This window comes from Thalassophryne amazonica, chromosome 1 (assembly GCF_902500255.1).
Source record: "Thalassophryne amazonica chromosome 1, fThaAma1.1, whole genome shotgun sequence".
NCBI classification, from domain to species: domain Eukaryota; kingdom Metazoa; phylum Chordata; class Actinopteri; order Batrachoidiformes; family Batrachoididae; genus Thalassophryne; species Thalassophryne amazonica.
Genome location: NC_047103.1, coordinates 104,992,187 through 105,007,685, shown reverse-complemented (window position 1 = coordinate 105,007,685; position 15,499 = coordinate 104,992,187). Strand labels below are relative to the sequence as shown.

Sequence of the window (15,499 nt, the reverse complement as noted above, 5' to 3'; positions counted from 1 at the left end):
CAAAAGGTGAGGCAGAGAGAAAGCAAACTGTTATAACAACAAAAGTTAGCACCGGAGAAGACATTTCAGATAAAATACAAACAGAAAATAGTGGAAAACAAGAAATTTAGGGTCGAAATTTACACTTCCAGTGAAAAATGTGTTGCAAGAAAACAGACACCCTCTAATCACTTACTTATCACCTTATGATGCACTGAGTGTTTCTTTCTCATTTTGCTCTGTATGCACCACTCTGCATTTAATCATTAGTGATTGATCTCTGCTCCCCTCCACAGCATGTCTTTTTCCTGGTTCTCTCCCTCAGCCCCAACCAGTCCCAGCAGAAGACTGCCACTCCCTGAGCCTGGTTCTGCTGGAGGTTTCTTCCTGTTAAAAGGGAGTTTTTCCTTCCCACTGTCACCAAGTGCTTGCTCACAGGGGGTCGTTTTGACCGTTGGGGTTTTTACGTAATTATTGTATGGCCTTGCCTTACAATATAAAGCACCTTGGGGCAACTGTTTGTTGTGATTTGGCGCTATATAAATAAAATTGAATTGAATTGAATTAATCAGATAATTTATCAAGCTGTGTCACATGACTATGAATACAATAGCATGCAAAATAAAATAATAATAATGTAACCATGCATTAACATATATTACTGTGTTGTAAACTTAATGGGCAAAGTAATAAACATTAACCCGAACCAATAAACAAGCCTGTAGTAGCAATAATAACAATAACAATATAACAATAATAATGACAAATGTCTTAAAGATAGAATGGAAATAGAACAAAAAGAGCACAGAGAAAAAAGAGAGGAGAGAGAGCTAACAATAACATACCAAATAGGGTAAAGAGACTTTGGGGCGTAACCATCTTTAGAGGGAGAGAAGAGAAACAAGTAGCATGAGACAGGTAGAGAGGTAGAAGAGTCGGAGCGGAGGTAGAGATGGACAGATCGTTCCAGAACAGAGGTGGGTAGGAGGAATGGTGGTTTTGCCCCTCCACCCACAGAGTGATGAGGTGGTGGTTCATAGATGAGGGGAGAAGGAGGTAGAAGAAGAGCCATGAAGGATTTTGGGGGTAGGTAATGTGGGGTAGTGGGGGAAATAAAATGTGGCAGGAAAGAAGTTAAATAATTACAAACCCTCACCATCACAGGGTGAGGAAGATGAAGGTGAAGGAATTGGTGGATAGACAGGAGAGAGAGGTTGAGGTACAGCAGGGAAAAAATTAATTTAGAGGCATTTGAAAAATGAAGAAAAATAAAAAGTGATGGGGGTGGGGAAGGACAAAAAAAATATAGGTCAGTACACTGGAACAATGCAGGTAGTTTGGTCAGAGATAATGGCTTGGGTCAATGTTTCTTTTAATAAAAAAAAAAAAACACAAACAAACAGCAAATAACTTGCACCAAAATGTTGTTCACCCTGGACAAGAATGGGGTCAAGTTACACTGAACAAACGCATAAATGCAACACTTTTGTTTTTGCTCCCAAAATTCATGAGCTGAACTCAAAACACACAGTAAAAGTAAAGAATGCCCTTCCTGCTGGATGCCCGTCCTGACGCAACTCCACATTACATGGAGAAATGTGGCAGCGGTGGGATTTGAACCCAGAACCTTCTGAATTGAAACCAAGTGCATTAACCACTTGGCCACCACCCCTGCTCTCTCAACTTTTGTTCACAAATCTGTCTAAATCTGTGTTAAGGGCCTTTCGCACTGAACACGTCAGAACCATCAAAAATCAGTCTAAAAAGCATTATTTTCAATGAGACGTGTTGCTTTTTAGACGTGTCAGAAGCATTGCGTCAAAAGCCGAGCTAAAATGACGCTTCTGACGGGAGCGTGCATTGCTGCTTGTCGGCAGGCTGACGGAGTCAAAGTTCAATCCAATCCAACTTTCGACACTCTGAGCTGTGACGTACCTTCGCCGTTGTCCAATAGGAATGACGCGTCGGGCCAAAACACGGAGGACGAGTGGCAGAAACCACTGATCTCTACAAAATGGATCGGTGTAGAAACTACTGATCTGTACAAAACATTAACATGTCACAGGACTGCTCATTTATAGAGCAGTTTTCTGAAGAAAAATCATTGGAAATGTTTTTGTTGTTGTTACGTCAAAATTTCTGATTACTGTTAAAAAAAGTTTAGAACACTTGTAATTAAAATAGCTAAATAAATCAATAAATGGTTCTGTAGAAACCTTTCATCTGTAAATTAAAACCACCTGTTATTTCAGATTAGATAATTTCTTGTTTAACATAAGGAACCTTGGACATTTATTTTTGGACAAATAAAATAACATGGAAACTTGTACATTTTTAAGTCTGGTAGATTATTTATATCTCATTTCAACCAGAAAAAGACACTAAATAAATACAAATGTGTATTATAAATGCAACAGGAAATAATTTAACAATGACTGCAGTGTGACTGTAAAGTAGGATTTCTGTGACATAAACCTCATGATGAATTTTTTATAGTCATTTAAACTTGTAATTTCATCAAAATATGTAATTTGAGCACAATAAGTGGAGAGCTATCTGTGAAAATGTCTTCTGACTTTGATTTGTGGACATTTTTAATGATCCGTTCATTTATTGATAAAATATAAAATGAAACAGCTTTCTAAAAAATAATAAAATAGTTGCTGTTGAAAGAGCCTGTTATTTAGAAGCAGGTGATGTTCTGCTGGATTCTTGGGACCAGATGAAGGTCTCTTCTGCAGCTTTGAACTCTGGTGGTGTTGCTGAAAAGCAGAGATGTTTTCTTTCGACTGGACTTCGTGGTGTTCAGCTCATCATTGGAAGTTTGGTTGTCTGCACAGCAAATGTTCCTGATTGGGACAAATCATTTTTTTTTTTTAAATATAAAGAAACACTAAACAGTTTATATATTAAAAAAGAAAAAAAAAACGGCAAAAAAAAAAAAAAACCGATGGAAAAAAAAAACGCCTGAAAAAATAAGTTATTAAAAGTTGAGCTTTTGTGGTGTCTGAAAAAAGCTGTAGCTTTATTTGGTAAAAATAAGAAAGACTGAACCATCTACAAATTAAAGCGTTCACTCCGATCAACTGTGCTAAAAAGCTAAGCTAACGTTAGCCGATCAATAAACATTCACAGCATTGCAGAAACGTCATGTTTTACTTTTATTTTATCCTCACCTCGATAAAGCTGCAGAACTAACCTCCGTTGGGGAAACTGGGACTTCGCATATATCCAAAAAGTGGGAGATTTCGGACTGAGTGGGTTTGCTCCATCACCCCGGCTGCCTGCCTTCGTCTGCCCAGGAATGATGCCTGAAGGCCGGCTTCTCCATGCGGGTCGGCCCGCTGTTGTGGTTCGATCGATATCCCACCAAGTCGTCAGTCCTCCCTCGGTCGGCGTCACTCCGAAAAGCAGCTGGAAAAAAAAAGCTTCTCCCAGCAGGGTGATGGGAGAATCGTTCTACTGCTGTTTTTTAAAGCTTTTTTGTGGTTCAGACAACGTAAATTCAAGATGGCAATCGCTGAACTTTTTTCAGAGTGTGAAACAGGCAGAGTGTGACGTAGCCGCAATCTCCGCCCCCTTGCCGCTTCCGAAGCGACGCGTCTGACGTCACGACGCGTTGGAAAGCATCGGCCTGACATGAACTTCATATGAAACAATTCAAAAATAGTTTGTGTTAGTGCGAGTGATTGCATCAGCACAGCGCATCACAGCGCAGCTCGTCTGAATGATTATAATGAGATGTTAAATCTATCAAAAACATACTTTTACAGCTGCACACAAGACGGAAAGAACATGCAACTGTTTTACCAGGCCATTACAATGCAAACACAACAAATAATTACCTTTTTAGATGGCTCCAAATGCTGTCTCCACCTCGTTCAGCGCGGGCGAGAAAAGCTGCAGTTGCAATGCCCTCTGTGATTCCGGAAGCAATTACACCCCATTTCAACAGCCAACTCGAAGAGAAAATGATTAATCTGCTACGAAATAATCACTTTATATACGCAGTGTCCAGCACACAACACGTGGCAGCCAGTGCATCAAAGTGCGGCACCCAGCTGGGAACACAGCGGGTGGGATAGTTACGACAATGTGCGTGCAAGTGCACGGATCAAAGCAAGTGCTAGGGCACCTTTAGACTGGCCACAATAAAAGGCCACTCTGAAATGTGCAATTTTGCTTTATGGGGGGAGGGGGTCTGGCAGAGGGGAGGTCAAAAAAACAGTATCTGGTGTGACCACCACTTGCCTCATGCAGTGAAACATCTCCTTTGCATAGAGTTGATCAGCAACAAGACAACATGGAATGTGAGCATTTATGCACTCAAATCGGTTACGATGATGAACTATAGTCAGGTTGAGACCCCGATGAGGACCATGAGCATGCAGATGAGCTTCCCTGAGACAGTTTCTGAAAGATTGTGCAGAAATTCTTTGGTTCTGTAAACTGATTGTTGCAGTAGTTGTCCGGGTGGCTGGTCTCTGATGATCTTGGAGGTGAACATGCTAGATGTGGAGGTCCTGGGCTGGTGTGGTTACACGTGATCTGCAGTTGTGAATTGGATTTACTACCAAATTCTTTGAAACACCTTTGGAGATGGCTTATGGGACAGAAATGAATATTCAATTCACAGGCAACAGTTCTGGTGAACATTCCTGCAGTCAGCATGTCAATTGCACGCTCCCTAAAAACTTGCAACATCTGTGGCATTGTGCTGTGTGATAAAACTGATTATAGAGTGGCCTTTTATTGTGGCCAGCCTAAGACACACCTGTGCAATAATCATGCTGTCTAATCAGCATCTTGATATGCCACACCTGTGAGGTGGGATGGATTATCTCAGCAAAGGAGAAGTGCTAACTAACAGATTTAGACACATTTGTGAACAATATTTCCGAAAAATAGATCTTCTGCATATTTGAGTTCAGTTCATGAAAAATGGGAGCAAAAACAAAAGTATTGCATTCATATTTTTGTTCAGTGTATATCCATGTCAAATTCAAAACAAAATTTATCAATATAAAGTCATAAACATGTAGATGATCAAAAATTAATCTAAACAAAATAAGACCTACAATCTTGTACTAAGGAATAAAATGTATGAAGAAATGACATAGAGTGCAAAATGCTGAAGGGGTAGATTTTGCGCTAAGACCATGCAGGTAACAGGTGTCTTCAAAAAATTTTGACATGCGAGACATGTTGATGTGAATGACATCTAAATGAAACATGTCAATCACACCAAGTGGGGAGGTGATGGTCTAGTGGTTAAGGTGTTGGGCTTGAGTCCAGAAGATCATGGGTTCAAATCCCCACCTGACTGGAAAATCACTAAGGGCCCTTGGGCAAGGCCTTTAATCCCTTATTGCTTCCGGTGTGTAGTGAGCGCCTTGTATGGCAGCACCCTGACATCGGGGTGAATGTGAGGCATAATTGTAAAGCGCTTTGAGTGTCTGATGCAGATGGAAAAGCGCTATATAAATGCAGTACATTTACCAAGTCCAAACCCTAATGGCCCGGTCACACGGCATATGACTATTTCTGAACAAAGGGAAAAGAGAAAAAAAGTCACAATTGTTGAGAAAAGGTGGACAAACAAGCTTTATCACCAAACAGCCTGCAAATCAAGAGCACAAAAGGAACAAAAGAGGAACAAAATGAAACTGAAGCCAATGCTGATCTCCACACTTTAAATGAAACGTGTCTAGAGCCACTGCTGGTGCATTGTGTGTCTGCATCTCTGCATTCCAGGACTCGGCTCTGGGATGGAGCTCACAGCGCCTGAGTCCTGGAGAAGCTGCAAAGAGAAGTGCGTGATCCGACCCACTGTGACGATCTGTGCACGTCGGTGGATCCACCTTCTCTGGCTCCTCGTCCAGAACAAAAGAGGGATCATCTCAATCAACAGAATCCTCATTGTCTGGCTCAGACTCTGACAACACGCTGCACATTCCATCTTGCTCCAGTTGAAAAAAATAAAATAACTGAAGCGCTTGCTAAACATTCATAAGATGCCTCATTTTTACAAAAAAAAATAAAAAATAAAAAAAATAACCACAGACGCTAAATACTCCACCAAAAATACACACTGCAAACATGCCAAACATTTCTCAAATCTCTCAAATACCAAAACTCTAATCCTGTCTGTACACCTGAAATGTGTGTGTACTCAGCGTTTTTCACGTGTCGTGTTCGTAGATTTGCTTGCAGCTGCGTATGTTTGCTTTTAATGTATGTCTTCTGTCATGTGTGGCCCTTGCTGCACTCCTGCTTTCACTTTTCTTTTTTTTTTTGGCGTTGTAGAAATGTGCTCCGTTCTCAAAACAGTAAACGGCACTCAGGTTTGAAGATGTACAGCTGGACACACTGCTCCATGGGAGGGAGGGAAGAAAGAAAGAAAGAAAGAGAGAAAGAGAGACAGAGAGAGAGAGAGAGAGACAGAGAGAGAGAGAGAGACCCTGTCTGCCTCTGCCTTTTTTTCAAAACCCTGGTGTTTCTGATCATCGGCGCTGCAGCTGTGTGATCAAGCAGTCACACGAATGCACACGGGTTCGATTACCAGTTATGATCACGGATGCACAGGTGCTGCGTACGTAATCAGACACAGACACACACACGTGCTTCACCTTCTCTCCAGCTGATTCACTCTGGATGAATGCATTCAGTGTTTGGATGTGTTTTAGCACACGTACACACGCGCACAAAAGGACTGCCTCGTACATGATTTAGCAACTGAAACGTTCAAAAAAGAATGAATGAATAAATGAAGCCATTTGCGATCACACTGGGTTTTCTGTTTTCATATGTCACACCTGTCGATCAAAGCTGTTCACACATGAATGTCCGCTGCTGCTGGAACTTTTTCACACTTGCTCAAAGTTTTGCTTCTGTAAACTGCCGCATGATTTGCACAAACCAAGGCACAGTTCACTTAGAGATCACAGCAGCCAACATAAAATATTACGTCGTGATGAGCCTCAGCTCCACGGAAACAAACGAGGCTGGTTGTGTCCCCCCCACTGCGAACAAATACACTTCCTAAAAAGTTTGAACTGTCAGACTAAAAGGGCTTTGCACAGGCTGGGGGACAGCAAGCCCTTCAGAGTTCATGGACACAATGCTGCAGCTCTGGCCGGACTTTCTGTGCAGCAACCCTCTCCTCTGGTGCGCGCAGCACTGGAACAACACCACAATCACGAACTGCTGTGTGCTGGTGGAGGAGGTCGAGAAATTCTTCCTGGCCGACCAGCTCCACGACACGACTGCGGCAGCACTCGCCACATCACACGCAGCGGCAGAAGCCCCACACCGCACACACCAGCTCTGCCGTGGAGGAGCTGCATCTCTTCTCCACAAAAGCGCTCACAAACCGGGTTCTGTACTGTGTGAAAACATTCAGCTGGTCGAATGAAGTCAAACTAAACGCTACCATTATAAAAACTAAGCAAACATTAAGAAACCATCAAGAACTACAGCAAAATGAAATACGGACAAATTGAGGTTTTCGCGGCATTCGTTCAAATTTTTCAACACTTTAAAAATCCTGACGAAGCACCAGCTGCAGGAATGAAGCTGTGCGAAGGTTAAACAATGAAAACGAAAGTCAACGAAACTCCAGATTTCTTGTTCTGTTTGGGCTTCATTGCCCTTTGTTAAGTGCTATGTGACCGGGCCATAAAGCACACTTCTGAAAAATAAGGACTCATTCTGGCTAAGATACTATTCAAGCTTATAAACATAATACATTCACAGCTAGACAACTTAAACTGTTGTAAGAAGGAATCAGAAATGGTATTTACAGCAGTTTTTTTTTTTTCCAAAAACATGGGGGGGGGGGGGGGGGGGGGTATGAGTATCTGAGAAATGCAGGTATTTGTTCCCAAAATGGACACAGGTTGAGACCCCCAAAAGGATTTCATGAGCTGAAGAGAGGAAAGCTTAGAGAGAAAAACAGAAGAGCAGTAATTAGCAGAGATCAGTGTAGTTTGGCATGAGGAGAGGGCAGACTTCATGAGAAATACAAATGGATGATTTGGTACAGAAAAAAAAAAGAAAAACTGAAACGTAAACTGTTGCTTTTATGCAGACCAACACACCAAAAGATTTTTTTCTGAACACAGTTCACTGGACATCCTCACACTCTGCTTTTCACTCTCAAGCTTGGAAGTACTTGTTCTGTACAATTTTAAACTCTGTCTACTCTGTCCTGACTTCGTCATATTGGGTATTTTCAAGTCAGCAACAGCAGCTGAAGTGACACCTGAGTTAGCTTATTGTTCATCACTTCTAGATCGAATGGGGACAAATGTGTAGTGAATAGTTCTCCACAATCAACACGGATGAGCCATACAGTGGAACCTCTGTTTTAGAATGGCTCTCTTTATGAACAAATTGGTTCATGAACATATTTTTTAAATGAAAAATGCATCACTTTTCGAAAAACGTCTTGGTTCAAAAACACCTCTGCCACAGTAGGTGGCGGTAATGCACGTGATGGGTTGCAATCCACCAATATACTTGAAAGAAGAAGCAAGAAAGTCCATCTTTGGGTGTTTACTAAATCATAATTTTGGGGACTGTGCTGTGGTTCTCCTAACAGTTTACTTTGTTGTGGACATTAGAAGTTATAAGCCATGTATTTTTTCCAGTAATAATACATTACGCAGGGTTCTCCCCCCCAGAAAAACATGAAATCTCAGTTGCATTCTGGTGCATTTTCAGGTCTATTTACCCATCACACGTGTTGCAAATTTTTTTTTTCTTGGGTCAGGTCAATTATCCCACCCCAGTCTTTTCACACAACTTTACATGTTTGCCCAGAAAGTACACAGTAAAGCAAATGACAATTTGCAACAAAAATGCATATTCCAGATTCAGGCCCACTGACTAAGTGGACAAGTTCTACTTTGCGCTGTCTGGAGTTGCCATCCCATCCATCACAGAGCAGCCAGTTAAGAGCCTTGGGAAGCACTTTGGAGGTTTTCTGGATAGACACAGAATCTTTAAGGCGACAGTCAAAGAGCTCAATGACTGGCTGAGTCAGATTGACAAGTCAGGCCTGCCAGGGAGATTCAAGGCTTGGATTTACTAGCATTCCATCTTGCCCTGGATCCTGTGGTCTCTGCTGTGTACACTGTACCCATAACAACAGTCAAGGCCATGGAGAGAAAGATCAGCAGCTACCTACCCAGATGGCTTGGTCAACCGCGCAGTTTGAGCAGCTCCGCCCTGTTTGGTACAAGTAACATCCTGCACCTCCCATTCAGTGGATTCGCCAAAGAATTCATGGTGTTCAGAACACGGCAAGTCCTACAGTACAAGGAATCCAGGGATTCAAAGGTGGCAGCGGCTGGCATCCAGGTGGAGGGCAGACAAAGCTTTGGAGGTGGCGGTGTCATGGCTGAGGCAGAAGGCACTGGTGGAGTCCAGAGTCACAGGCATGCAGGGATTGGCTACTTCACAGTAACCAGGGTGGACGAGACCAAGGGCAAAGAACGCCAACTTCTTGTTCAGGAGGAAGTGCGGGCAGGCATGGAGGAAGAATGAGCTAGCAGGATGGTGGGAATGGGGAAACAAGGAGTTTGGACTAAATGGGAGAATGTTCTGCAACGAAAGATCACCTGGTCTAACATCTGGAAAGCAGACCTCCAGTGCATCACGTTTTTAGTCCAGGCTGTTTACAACGTCCTACCAAGCCCAGCTAACCTCCATGTCTGGGGCAAGACAGAATTACCAGCCTGCCTCCAGTGTCCGGGACAGGGAACCCTGAAACACCATCTCAGCAGCTGCCCAAAAGCCCTTGGACAGAGGTGCCATTGTTGGCGCCATGACCAGGTGCTGAGGGCAGTTGCTGACAGCATAGCTACGGCCATTAACACCATGAAGGGCTACCACAAGCCGAAGACCATCAGGTTCCATAGAGCCAGAGAGAAGCCCAGTACTCAACCACAGGTAAAGTCTGGCCTCCTCAAATCCACCACTGACTGGCAACTAGAAGTAGATCTGCGCAAACGGCTGAAGTTCCCATCCAGGATAACACCTACACGGCTCCAACCAACATGATCATTATGTTAGATTCCACCAAACAGCTGATCATTCTGGAGCTCACAGTGCCCTGGGAAGAGCGCATGAAAGAGGATAATAAGAGGAAGTGTGGCAAATACTAGGAGCTGGTGGACAAAAGCAGGAGGCAAGGTTGGAAGACGCACTGCAAACTTCTGGAGGTGGGCTGCCGAGGATTTGCAGGGCGGTTTCTCTGCAAAGTTCTCACACTGCTGGGCCTCTCTGGGTAGGCAAAGAAGAAGGCCATCAGGTCTGCAACTGATGCCGCAGAGAAAGCCACAAGGTGGCTATGGATCAAGAGGGCAGATCTGTGGGCAAACGCTGCTGAGACACAGGCCGGAGTCTGATCAACCCCGGTTGGGTCGCCTGAGCTAGGGTGTCTGATGTTGTAAGACCCAAAACACAAAATGACCCCAGTTTACATCACTGATGATGTGTCCTAGCGCATCCGCAAGATGTATCCTTGACCTTAGCTAATGTTGCTAATTACATTTTAGACGCACACACCTTTCCAGCATGGAGGAGTAAATCATCTTTATATTAAAAGTGTGAGTGTAAGAGAATACAACTGTAAATATGTTAAAAATACAGGGACAACGCAAGAAAGTGAAAACAATTTCCACTGTGGTCCATTTAAAACTCAAATGACAAAATAGAAGGTGGCAAGGAAAAACCCTCTAGTGCCTCGCCCCTCCATGGCATATGATTGCCCACCCCTGGTCTTGTGCTTTTAATGTCTTTTGCCACAGTCAAATTTGTCAAATTAGAAGCACTTGCTTACAGCAGAATGCAGAAAAGACAAAAAGCTTTGAGTGTGTGCGTGCAATTTTGATCACACACAAACTGGGGAGAGCTGGCAATTGCCGTTTGGTATGTTTATGTATTTTGGGTCAAGGATGAATGGCGGCAAAAACGAACGCTGACAGAACAAATATTTTTCGTCTATATTATAATAGATTGAAAAATAGGTCAAACAATTTAAAAATATACAGCTTCATGATGAAGTGGTATAGAGGAGGGTCTTCTTTCGCTAAAACATCAAATCTAGGCTTGCATCTCAGATGTACCTTCTGGCAAATTGTAGGTGAACTTTCAGGTCTTCTTTTTAAGAAAATCCTCCTCTGCTCCACTTAATCATGAAGCTGTATAACTGGGGATATAAAATCCAAAACTTGCACTGTGCACAATTTCTCCAATCACAGCCACAGAAGCCTGTAACTTCTTCTGGGTTGTGTAGGAGTCTTGGTGGCTTTCCTCACTCTTCTCCTTCTTGCACAGTCAGTTTTTCAGAACCGTCTACGAGGGCTGTCAATAAAGTATAGGTCCTTTTTATTTTTTTCAAAAACTATATGGATTCATTCATATGTTTTTACGTCAGACAAGGTTGAACCCTCGTGCGCATGCGTGAGTTTTTCCACGCCTGTCGGTGACGTTATTCGCCTGTGAGCACTCCTTGTGGGAGGAGTCATCCAGCCCCTCGTCAGAATTCCTTTGTCTGAGAAGTTGCTGAGAAATTGGCGCTTTGTTTGATCAAAATTTTTTCTAAACCTGTGAGGCACATCGAAGTGGACACGGTTCGAAAAATTAAGCTGGTTTTTGGTGAAAATTTTAACGGCTGATGAGAGATTTTGAGGTGATACTGTCGCTTTAAGGACTTCCCACGGAGCGGGACGTTGCGCAGCGCTCCCAGGCGCCGTCGTCAGCCTGTTTCAAGCTGAAAACCTCCACATTTCAGGCTCTATTGATCCAGGATGTCATGAGAGAACAGAGAAGTTTCAGAAGAAGTCGGTTTCAGCATTTTATCCGGATATTCCACTGTTAAAGGAGATTTTTTTAATGAAAGACGTGCGGACGGGTCCACACGTCGGGACGCAGCCGGAGCGGTGCGGCGGCACAGGAAAAACACCTCCGTGTTGATAACCATTTGTAAAATCCAGGCGGCTTTTGATGGCTTTCAGTGGAGTGAGTATATGAGAAATTGTTTAACAGCTGGGCATGTTCCAACTTGTCCTTAAGGCTTCCAACAGAGGTGTTTTTCCTGTGGCGGAGCGTCGCGGCAGCTGCGAGCCGACGCTGCAATCCGTCCGCACGTCTTTCATTAAAAAAATCTCCTTTAACAGGCGTTAACATGCGCATGAGGGTTCAAGCATGTCTGACGTAAAAACATATGAATGAAATCCATATAGTTTTTGAAAAAAATAAAAAGGACCTATACTTTATTGACAGACCTCGTACTCAACACAGATTTACCACAGAGTGATATACTGTCTGTATTTCTTCATAGCTGATGTAAATAAAGTCCAAGACATATTCAGTGAGTTGGAAATGTTCATGCATCCACCCCCTGACTTGTCTGAAGAAAACAGGCAATAAAACTGATTATTTGCAGGTATTGTACCAAAGGGGCCCATTACTTATGCAACCCATCATCTTGGCTTTTATATTTTAAATTAATTTATGTCAGATTGCAGAGATTTACTTTCAGTTTGAGTTTAAGGAAGATAATTTTAGAAATTTTTATATTGAGAAGCCTGATTTACTTTTTTTTTATTTGAAATGCCATAAACAAATTAAAATGTGTGAAATACCAAGGGACTGAATACTTTTGCAGCTGTCAATGGAGAAATATTTATGGACTCATCCAGATCTAAATTAAGTACTTCAATTCAAAGATTCAAAATCAGTAATCCCCCCCACCTGTGGACCACCTCAATACAGTATGACAGCAAAAGAAAGACAAATGGCAAAACCTAGAAAAAAAAAAGAAGGGAGGGGTGACAAGTCTTAAAGTATCTGTCTGACTGGTATTGGCGTCTGTGCAGCTGCTACTGACCTCCTTGTTAAGGCTGCTAACCAACAGGACCCCACAAGTGCCAGTCTGTCCAGTGAGGGCCACCCAGCAGCAGCAGCAGCAGCTGCACTCAGAGGGCTCAACGTTCCTGGCAGAAGGTAAAGGAAATGAGACACTGCATTTCAGTAACCTGTCTATTTACCTTCAATTGATTAGACAACTGCTAGATCTCCATCTCACAATAACATATACATGAATCATAGTTCAAACTTAAAGCCATCGTGACACAAAAGCAACAAGGTTGGACACAATATATCATATGTTCCATGTACCGGGAGTGACATGCCTTCTCAAATGCATAGGGACGTCCAGCGCATTTCAAATAATAATACTTTACATCAAAATGCCAAATGTCACAGTGGTGTCTATCATTATTGCTCATCAACCACTACACACGATATAAATTTGCTCCTGCTTGGCTAATTTTCCAAGATATTGAAAGCTGGAATGTGACTGGTCATAAACTCTGAAACACACTGGTACAGTAAACACCCTGAACTTAAAGCTGCATGTCTCCTCCCTGTAAATTATCTGTACCACCAAGTGGTTGAATATGGTACATGCAGCTGTAAAGGCCACTCAAGATTGAAAGATTTACTGTATTTTTTTTAACATTTGTGTAAGTGTAATTAATAAATAAATAAATAATAAAATAAATAAGTAAAATAATCTGTGATTTGTCCAGTCACTGTTTGGGGTCCCTACAATGCACAGTGGACTGTTCAGTTCTGGGGGTGCCCCTTAAACCTGAATCAATAATAACAAGAAACTGTTAAGTAAATAGCTGTAAACAAGAACCCATTGTTTGCAATAAGAGGTCTGTTAGAAAAGTATTCGACCTTTTAATTTTTTTTCAAAAACCTGATGGATTTGAATCACGTGTGCTTGCATGAGCCAACCTTGAACCTTGGTGTGCATGCGTGATTTTTTTCACACCTGTCGGTTGCGTCATTTGCTTGTAAGCAGCCTTTGTGTGAGGATGGGTGGAGTCTCTCGTCGTTTTTTCTTTGCAAGGAAATCGCAACAGCGCCTCCGTGTTGAAGTCTCACAGGACATGCTGTAACATGCCCAGCTCGTCAACCATTCGGAAGATTCAGACGGCTTTCGGTGGCTTTTCAGTCGTGTGACTATCCGAGAAATTGTGGACAAGCTGGACATGTCAGGGCATGTCCTGTGAGGCTTCATCACGGAGGCGCTGTTGCTGCGCCATCAGCTTCGTGCCGATGAATTTCGCCGTCACTCTTTTCATGGCAAAATCTTCTTTCACAGTGGAATGTGTCAAAAAAGTGCTGATGTCCACCTCTTCCGCAATTTCTCGGATAATCACACGACGGTCCCACATCACCACAGCGTTCAATTTGGAAATGATCCGGTCGTTTCAGCGTGTTGATGCCGATCGGAGCGCGGCGCGCCCTCCACTGTTGTGCGGACGTCTTTAAACCGGTTGTACCGCTCCTTAATCTGTGTGATGCCCAGAGGATCGTCACCCGAAAGCCATGTGAATAATCCGAATGGTTTCCACCTGGCTATTGCCCAGTTTGTGGCAAAATTTGATGCAGTCGCGCTGCTCCAGTCGTTCCACTATTTCCTTGCAAAGAAAAAAACGACGAGAGACTCCACCCATCCTCACACAAAGACTGCTTGCAAGCAAATGACGCAACTGACAGGCGTGAAAAAAATCACGCATGCGCACGAAGGTTCAAGGTTGGCTCATACAAGCACACGTGATTCAAATCCATCAGGTTTTTGAAAAAAATAAAAAGGTTGGATACTTTTCTAACAGACCTCGTATAATAAGTAAATTCAAAGATGCATGTTCATCAGGCCAAACATTTAAAAGAAAATTTGACTTTAAACAAAATCCTGAAAACATTCATCACTTGTAATTTTTTTTAACCTATTCAATATTTATTTTCACACAATTTTCAGTACAAAAAGGCAACTTTTGATGAGCAAAATTTCATGCTGAAAATGCACCAGTATGCACCATTTGTTCAATTGCCCCAAGGTGATGGGACTCAGGACTGGGCCTTTGGACTTACATTTTCAATACCTACGTTGCATCCAGGAAGTATTCACAGTGCTTCATTTTTCCCACATTTTCTTATGCCTTATTCCATAACTAATTCTCTACTCACAACACCCCATAATGACAACATAGAAAACATTTTTGAAATTTCTGCTAATTTATTAAAAAAAAAAACTAAGAAATCACATGTACGTAAGTATTCACACCCTTTGCTCAATACGCTAGGTATATCTGTGTGTTTATTTTCTATTTTGCTATTTTGTTTTAGTATCAAGTATTTGCTTTACATAAATGGTAATATTTCATGAGTTCCCGTTATATGTTTAAATGTGCATGTGAAGAGAGTCAGGTCTCAGCATACACCGTGCATGCACGGGCTGCAGACATGTGGTGGGCTTCCCCCTCTGCCCACGGGAAGCCAATAAGGTCGGGAGTTGCAAGAATAAAGTCCTAAGTTGTAACGCCTACAACTTCTTTTTATAAAAGTTACTTGTTTTCTTTGTTCAGGATTCTTACTGGGTGAAACTCCTGTGTGAGCGACAGCCGTAAGAATGCAGGCCTGTAATCTCACCGCA

General features: G+C 42.5%; 1 protein-coding gene across 1 annotated transcript in view; it reads right to left on the bottom strand.

Annotated features, from left to right (window-relative positions):
• Positions 1-15,499, bottom strand: part of LOC117510748 (polypyrimidine tract-binding protein 2-like) — a 92,898-nt gene that overhangs the window by 39,679 nt on the left and 37,720 nt on the right. The window contains 3 exon segments of the mRNA XM_034170623.1: positions 825-858; positions 12,878-12,942; positions 12,945-12,983. Of these exon segments, the coding sequence (XP_034026514.1) occupies positions 825-858; positions 12,878-12,942; positions 12,945-12,983 (138 nt within the window).